At 73.0% G+C, this 8033-nt stretch overlaps 1 protein-coding gene across 2 annotated transcripts; it reads left to right on the top strand.

Moving 5' to 3' along the window:
* Positions 1-4876: 4876 nt before the first annotated feature.
* NKX2-3 (NK2 homeobox 3) lies at positions 4877-6477 on the top strand. Of its 2 annotated transcripts, none has more exons than XM_032191641.1 (2): positions 4877-5213; positions 5837-6477. In XM_032191641.1, the coding sequence occupies exons 1-2, from the start codon at positions 4877-4879 to the stop codon at positions 6475-6477; spliced, it is 978 nt and encodes a 325-aa protein (XP_032047532.1). The 2 variants fall into 2 exon arrangements, with proteins under 2 accessions (XP_032047532.1, XP_032047530.1); XM_032191639.1 differs by having other exon boundaries at positions 4877-5223; positions 5841-6477.
* The last annotated feature ends 1556 nt before the right edge of the window (positions 6478-8033 follow it).

Here is an 8033-nt window from a genome sequence, read left to right as displayed (position 1 = left end):
TCCAGCTGCAGCCCTGGCACAGGAGCTTCTTGTCGTATGAGCGGTAAACTGTGATTTATGACAGATTCTCCTCCAGAGGAAGAGGTGTTTGACAACCCTCTGCACGTCCACAGTCGCAGGGCCATGTTGTGCAGCAGGGTGGCTTTGTCAAGCCTGCATATCCTTTGTGAGCAAGAGAAGCCGAATCAAAGGAGGCAGGAGGGGGTCCTTGGTGCTGACATTTCCTATCCTGCATTGCTTCATTTGTGGGATGACCTTTACCTGCTCCTGTGGTTTGGCTCTCACTGAGCTCAAGATGTCAGGCTCCTGTTTGGAGCTCCACCAGGGTCTGAAATAAAAGGCAGCCTCCTCTTTGGTGTCCAAATCCACCAAGATTCCCTTGCTGCAAGGACCACCACCCTTGTGAGAGCCACTCTTATTCCCCAAAATGCCAAGTGCTGAATGTTACACACAGCTACTGGTATCCAGCACCACCCTGGATCCCTCAAATCAAGCTCCCAATTTTGAAACTTAGGTATTTCTCAGGACACTGGAAACTCTTGGTATGACCCTAAGAAAAACACATTTCACATTGAAGTATTGTTTGGGGAAATATTTCCAAAACATACATCTCTGTGAAGCAAGTGTAAATCAGCCAATTGCAGAGCAAGAACATATTGAAGAAAAGCAAATCTTTGCAGTGACATATTTCTCCAGAAAATGGGCATTGCCTGTGTGGTTGTTCTTGGCAAGAGTAAACCAGGGGGGTTCCCAGGAAGGTGAGAGGCAGATGCAGGTGTCAACTGGCAGGCCCAGTGGGCAGAAGGGTGCAGACATTCCTGGTAGGACCGGGACAGGGCAGTGGGAGAGGAAGGCAGCACGGTGCTGGGCGAGCGCGCAGCATCTCTGGCCGGGACCCGGCTCCTCCGCCTGCAGGAGCCGTCCGCTTTCTCGGGGATTAAAGAACGGATTTCGTTTGGAACAGGAGTGGAAAGGAGTCATTGCTGGGAAAGCGTCGCGGCTGGGATAAAAGCCGCTCTTTATCCCGGGAGGCGGCGGGCAAGGGGCCGTGCCAAGGCGGGCGCGCCAGGGGAGCGCGTCCCGGCCCGGTGGCCGCAGGCGGGGCCGCTCCGTGCCCGCTCTCCCCGGTGCCTCCCGGGGCGCGCCCGCCGTCGGGGCACCGGGCTCGGTGCGCGGAGCCCCGCGGGGAGGCCGGGGCCGTGCCGGCAGGTGGCCGGGGCGTGCGGGGCCGCAGCGGGGCCGGGAGCTGCGGGGCATCGCCGGTGCCGTCCGCCGGGCGCTGCCCCGGGGTCCGCGACCTCCCCGCGGCGCGTCGCCGGCCCCGCCGTGCGGGGGCGTCCCCGGAGCGCTGCGGTTCTCACATAAATCAGGGCCGAGCCCCTGGGAAAGGGCCATCCTTCACCGGGCGCTGCTGACAGAGAACGAGAAACAGACGGGCCCTGAGATAAACCACGGCGCGGAGCGTTTACACAAGGGCAGGCTCTGTGTAAATAGAGCCGGGCGCGGGGGGCAGCTCCCGGCGGCGCGGACCCGCACCGGCCCCCGGCCCGCGGGGCTCGGGGCTGCCCGGGGCGGCGGGCAGGTGGGCGCAGCCCCCGGGGGTCCCCTCCCGCAGCCCCCCGGGGGTCCCCTCCCGCAGCCGTCGAGGGTCCCCGCCCGCTCCCCGCCGGAGCCGGGGCCGGATTACCGTGTTTGTTTGTTTACGGCCATTAGCGCGGGGCCGGCTCCAGCACTCGGCACCCGCGAGACTAATGGAGCAATTAGCGGCCCCGCGGCTGATAGCATCGCCCCGAGCGAGGCCCCCGGGCCGGGCAGCGTGCTACCGGGCCGCCTGCGCCCGGGCCCCGGCGGCGGGGGGGCTGTGCGGGGCGGCTCCGCCCGCCAGCCGCGATGTGCAGGGCTGCTGCCCCCCCGCTCCGGGCCGGGGGGGGCTCTTGGCTCCGCCGCAGCATCCGCACGGCGAGCTCCATCCATTACAATAATCCCCTGTCTAAACAGAGCGCAGGAGCGGCCGGGACAACAAGGCCCCGCTGTAAACAGAGCTCAGGGGACGCCGCTAATGATATAAATAAAATAACCATTAATAGCCCGGTGACCCCGGCCCAGCCGGCTTGGGAAAGCCCCGGAGCCGCATCCCGGGGCTGACGCCCGCCGGCAGGTACCGGGGCTGCGCCCTCCCCTGGGTCCCGTACCGGGACCCCGCCGCTCGCCCCGGCCGTGCCCCCCGGCGCCCCCCGCCCCGGTGCGGACGGGCCCGGGCAGGGCCGAGCAAGACGCGGCCGTGCGGGGCCGCTGAGCTCCGGCCGGAGCCGTTTCCTCGCCTTGCCCCGCCGGGAACCGGGTCCTCTCTCAGCCCGCCGAAGCGGGCCCGATCCGGCCCCACCGGGACAAAAGCGGGGGCGACCGGGTGTGCTGCCACGCGTGTCGTGTCCCGGCTGGGACCTGCCCTGTCCACCCGCGACGCCTGCGTCCCCCGAGCACCCGCCGGGGTCGGCAGCGGCAGGAGGGAGCAGGTCCCAGCCGGGCCGGCCCGGCGGCGGCAGGGAAGCGGGTCCCGGCGGGGCAACCGCTCCCGCCGCCTCCGAGCCGCCCCGGGGAGCCAGTCCCGCCCCGCCCGGGCTCCCCGTGCCCGCGGGCCGCGCCTGGCGCTCGGCCCGTCCGGGGTGCAGCTGCGGGCGGCAGCGCGCTGGCGCCAGGCGAGCCCACGGGGCCAAGGAGCATGGGCAGAGCCGTCCGGGCCCGGTACCGGGCCCTCGGCACGGCGGCTGGAAAGTCAGAAGCTGGAAAACACCCCTAATTCCGCGTCCACCCAAAAGGGGCCCAAAAGGCCGAGCACCGCTGCCTTGTCTTGCTCCGCTCCTTGCTTTTGCCTCTGCCCCTATCCCTGCCCCTGCCCCGGGCTCCTGGGAGCGCGGCCCCGTGCACAGCCCCGGCCCTTCGCCGCGCCTCGGCGAGAGCCGCCGACCGGGAGCGGGGCCCTGCGGCGGGCGGGAGCGGGCTGAGACCCTCGGCGGCCGTGAGAGCCACGCAACGCTCCTCGGTACCGGGGCAGCGGCCCGGTACAGCCGGGAAGCCGTGCGCGGAGTCGGGCCCCGAGGAGGCCCGGCTACGGCGAGCGCGTTTCCCGGTCCCCCGACCGAACCGGTAGGGAGCGGGAAGCGGCGAGGAAGGAGAGATTTACTGCGTGGGCTTCGCGGCGGGGAGCGATCCGTTGCGCCCGGGCCGGCTCCGGCTCCGCCGGGGGAACGGGAACCGGCCCCGCCGCGGGACCGTGAGCACCGGAGCTGCGGCGTCTGCGCGGGACCTGCACCCCCGACCCGGGGCTGCGCCGCCGGTAAATGCGTTTCGCCGTTGCGGTGGGACACGGGGAAACGAGGGCACCGACAGGGCCGGTAAATGGCGGAGCCGCCGCCCTGTAACGACCCGAGAGGGCCTCCCGTGCAGGCCCCGAGCAGCCCCGGTCCCGGGACACTCACCTGCCCGCCGTGCGCGCCCGGCTCCCCGCCGCCTCGCCTCGGCGCCGATCCGAGCCCTGCGGGGCGGCAGGATTTTAATCACAACGGAATTTCCCACCCGGGACCCCCCGCCCGACACTTGGCCCGCCCGGTGCCCCCGCCGCGGCGGCTCTGAGCCCTTCGAGCTCTCGGGGGCCGCGGGGGCCCGCCGCGGGGCTCCGGCACCCCCCGCCCCGCCGCTCCGGTGTGCTCGGCGGGGAGAAGGCGCAACTCCGGGCCCGGGGGGGACTCGCGGTGCGGAGGGGCTCGGCGGGCAGAGCCCTGCTCGCCCGGTGCGTTACCCGCCGACACGGCGGCGTGGCGGCTCCGCGGAGCCGCTGCCCTCCCGTTACCGGCGGGAGAAACGAAACGAAACGAAACAAAACGAAAGGAAACGCCGAATGGCCCGGGTTAGCGTTCGCTGCCCTTGTCCCGCTCCTCCGCGGCTCCGGGCTGCCCGCCCGCCGCGGCCCGGCCCGGTTCTCCGGTGCCCGGTGCCGGCGGGGCTCTGGGGCCCGATCCGGCCGCGGCGGAGCAGGGAGCAGGGCGCGTTCCCGGGGCGGGCGCGGTGAGCGCCGGCTGTGGCCGGCGGTGATTTGCCTCTCACGGGGGACCTGCGGGATAACCGGGGGGGGACCGGGAGACACGGGGAGGGTCGGGCTACGTGTACGTCGCATGGCTGCTGTCCGCCCGGGACGCGGCGGGCACCTCCCGGCAGCGGGGCACTTTTGGAACCGGGCGGCCGGTTGTGCCCGCGCTGTCGGGGGGGCCGGGCCCCGGTTGTGCCGCACGTGTTCGCCCCTCCCGGGGCCGGGCCGAGCCGTGCGCGGGCAGGGGCCAGCGGGGCGCGCCGGGGCGGGGGTCCCTACCTACCTACACGTGCTTAGCACTGGGAGGCGCGGCGGCGGCCGCGGCTCTCTCCGGGGTCCCCGACCCCGGCGCACGATGCCCGAGCCCGCGGCTGTGCCCTGGCGGGAGGGTGCCGGGCCGGCGGGGCGCTCTCCGGGGAAGCGGCCTCCCCGAGCGCAGCCTTAATACATTGCTATTTCTGGCCGGGCGGCCGGAGCCGGGCAGGGGGCCGGCTCTGCCTCCCCCTCCCTCCAATGGCGAGGCCGCCCCCGGCCCCCGGCCCCTCCTCGCCGTGACGTGCCGGCCCGGGGCAGAGGAGGCTCCCGAGCCCTTGGCTGTCCCTGCAGAAGCTGTAACAAAACGCAGACCCCCAGCGCCGGGCTAATGGAGGCAACTTAGACAGGAGCAGGCGCGGCCCCTCGTCTCTCGGCGCTGCCTGCTCCCCCCGCACCGGGCGCGGCGCTCCCCGCCGAGCCGCAGCCCGAGCGCCGCCGGGCCCGCGGGACTCCCCGGCCGCTCGCTTCGCTGCCCCGATGATGTTACCGAGCCCCGTCACCTCCACCCCCTTCTCTGTCAAAGACATCCTCAACCTGGAGCAGCAGCAGCAGGACCCGCACTATGGGGCCCAGCTCCCGCACCACCTGGAGCACCACTTCCACCCCGCCGCCTGCCTGCTGGCGGCCGCCGACGGCGCCCGCTTCTCCGACGGCGAGGAGGAAGAGGAGGAGGACAAGCTGTCCTACCTGACAGCGCCCGGCGGCCAGGCAGACGCGCGGATCTCCACCGACAGCTACGTGCACGCCGTGCTGCGCGGCTCCTGCGAGGCCCCCGGCCCGGGAGAGGAGCTGGACCCCGCGGCCCGAGACCCGAGTGAGTATCGGCCCCGCCGCGCTCCCGTTCCCCGCGGTCCCGACGGGGCCGCTCCCGTTCCCCGCCTTTCGCTCCGGGTCGGTCGGCACGGAGCCCCGGTCCCGCCGCGTCCCCCGAGCACCTCGAGCAGGGGCTGCGGTAATTCGCAGCCTCCGCGGCCCCGGGAAACGCTTCCACCGGGCCCCGCCGCGATCAGACCCCCGCTCCCAAATTTCGGGAGTGAAGAGGGAGGGTGAAACGGGCCGGGTTAGGCCCAACCGGCGCCCGGTGCGGCGGAGCCCTCCCGGGGAGAGGCGGCGGGCAGCAGGTGCCCGGCTCCAAGCACGGCGCGGCCCCGGGGCTCGGCCCGCCGGTGCCGCCGCGGTTCCTCCGCAGGCGGCCCGGAGGCGCGGAGACGCGGCCGGCCCCGCCGCCCGAACCGGCGGCTCTCAAGCACGGTGCCGGTGCCTGGCCCGGCGCTGCCTCCCGGCCCGAGCCGCGGTTCCCCGACGGGCGCGCAGCGGCGGGGCACGGGGCACGGGGCGGTGCGCGGCGCGGGGCTCCCGCCGCCCGGTGCGGCCCGTCGGGGGCGGCGGCGGCCGGCGTGAGCGAGGCGCAGCCGTGACCTGTGCTCCCCCGTGCAGAGAGCTGCGCCCTGAAGAAGCCGCTGGACGCGGCGGAGAAGCCGGACGAGGCGGAGAGGCCGAAGCAGCGGAGCCGGAGGAAGCCGCGCGTCCTCTTCTCGCAGGCGCAGGTCTTCGAGCTGGAGCGGCGCTTCAAGCAGCAGCGTTACCTGTCGGCGCCCGAGCGGGAGCACCTGGCCAGCAGCCTGAAGCTCACCTCCACGCAGGTGAAGATCTGGTTCCAGAACCGGCGCTACAAGTGCAAGCGGCAGCGGCAGGACAAGTCGCTGGAGCTGGGCGGCCCCGCGGCCCCGCCGCCGCCGCGCAGGGTGGCCGTGCCCGTGCTGGTCCGCGACGGCAAGCCGTGCCTCGGCGGCTCGCAGGGCTACAGCTCGGCGTACAACGGGCCCTACTCCTACAACGGCTTCCCCGCCTACGGCTACGGCAACGCCGCCTCCTACAACCCCGGCTACGGCTGCACCTACCCGGCGGGCACCGGCGGCGCCTCCATGCAGGCCGCCTGCAGCCCGGCGGCGGCCGCCGGCCCCTTCGTGAACGTGGGCGGCCTGGGGGGCTTCGGCGGCGGCGGCCAGCCCCTGCACCAGGCGGCGGCGGGGCCGTCCTGCAGCCAGGGCGCACTGCAGGGCATCCGGGCCTGGTAGCCCGCACGCACTCAGGGCCGGGAGCGGACAAGGCAGCACGGCCCGGCGGCCCCGCAGCGCCGTCGGGAGCCGCGCCGCAGCCCTGGACCGAAGGCGGCGGCGGCGGCGGAGGGGCGGCGCGGCGGGCCCCCGCTCGGCCCGGGACCGCGGGGCGGGCCGGCGGCGGAGAGGAGCGGAGCGGAGCGGCGGGCCGGGGCTGCCCCAGCTCCCCGCGAAGCGCCGCCGCCCCGAGGTGCCGCCGCGACGGGCGGCCCGGAGCCGGTCGCGCCGCGCCAGCGGAGCAGCTTTGCTTGTAAAAAAGCCGACGGCGGGGCCCGGGGCTCCCGCGGCCCCTCTATCTACTCTGTATCGGTTACTGCCAGCGCCAGCTCGCGGAGTCAGTCAATAAACCAGGTGCAATATCCGCCGCCCGCTCCTCCTTCGCCCGGCGGCCGGGGCCCGGCGGGGCCGGTGCCCGGCGGCGGCGGGGCTCTCGCAGCGCCGTGCCCGCGGGGCAGGGCGGCCGGGCCGGGATTGTGAGCGTGCCAAGGCGCTGAATGGGGCCGAGCAGCTCAGAGCCGGCCCATTGTGGCCGCCGGGCCGGCGCTGAAAGGAGCCGCCGAGGAAGGTAGCGGGAATAGGCGCTTATTGGATTCGGGAACAAAAGGTGTGGCAGGGAGGCGAGGGACAAAGGGGCCCCGGCGCCGAGATTGACGGGCCGCTTTGCCCCCCACTGAGGCCCAGGCCCGGCGCTTTATGCGCGGGGGCTGCAGAAACGTGCTGGGTTTTGTTCCCCTTTCTCTGAGCGCAGGGGGAGAGGAGGGGGGTCCGCGGGCCGCTGATTAGGGCCGGCCGGGCCGGGCAGCCTGAATGCCGGGGCATTATTGCTACATGTTCAGCCGTTTCGCTCGGCTGCAGGGGGAGGGGGCGGCCGAGACCCGCAAGCCCGGCTGCGGGGCCGCTCCCGGCCCGTCCCGTCCCGTCCCGTCCTGTCCCGTCCCGTGGCCGCGGGGAGCGCAGCCGCGGTCCCGGCCCGGGCGAGGCCCCGCCGCGGAGCCCTCGGGCGGTGCCGGCTCCGCCGTGCCGCTGCCGTGCGGGGCCCAGCGGCTGGGCGGCTGCGGAGCCCCGTGGGCTCGCCCCGGCGGTGCGGGGAGCTGCCCCGCAGCATCCCGCACGTCCCTCCGGCCGCGCCGCCGGTGCTCCGGGAGAGGTGTGCAGCCTGCCCGGCCGCAGCCCGGGAGCTCCGTGTGCCTCCCCTTGCCCAGCGGTGCCCACCGCGTCCTGCCCTCTGCCCCACGCGTGTCCTGGGCTTTGCCGCACGCCACCGCACAGCTCACGGGCACGGGCGCTGCTAACACCCGCGCTGATATATACATTTTTTATTATTATTACTATTTTTTGCACCGTGCGAGTTAAGCGCGCACCGTTGGGAAACCACCGGTGAAATTCGCAGCTACAGCCCCGGGCTACGAGCAGGCTCCAGCCCCAGCCCTGGCACAGCTCGGCAAGGCTCAGCTCGGCACGGCTCGGCTCAGCAGCCCTGTCCCGCGGCAACCCCGCGGCCGGGAGGCTTCGCG

This window comes from Aythya fuligula, chromosome 7 (assembly GCF_009819795.1).
Source record: "Aythya fuligula isolate bAytFul2 chromosome 7, bAytFul2.pri, whole genome shotgun sequence".
Lineage (NCBI taxonomy): Eukaryota > Metazoa > Chordata > Aves > Anseriformes > Anatidae > Aythya > Aythya fuligula.
Note: the sequence above shows the minus strand (reverse complement) of the source record. Positions and strands in the feature narration are given on the sequence as shown.

Coding starts and splice junctions, on each gene's coding strand:
- NKX2-3 (XM_032191639.1), top strand. CDS start 4,877: ATGATGTTACCGAGCCCCGTCACCTCCACCCCCTTCTCTGTCAAAGAC. Junction 5,224..5,840: donor CGAGACCCGAGTGAGTATCG/GCCCCGCCGCGC, acceptor CCGTGCAGAGAG/CTGCGCCCTGAAGAAGCCGC.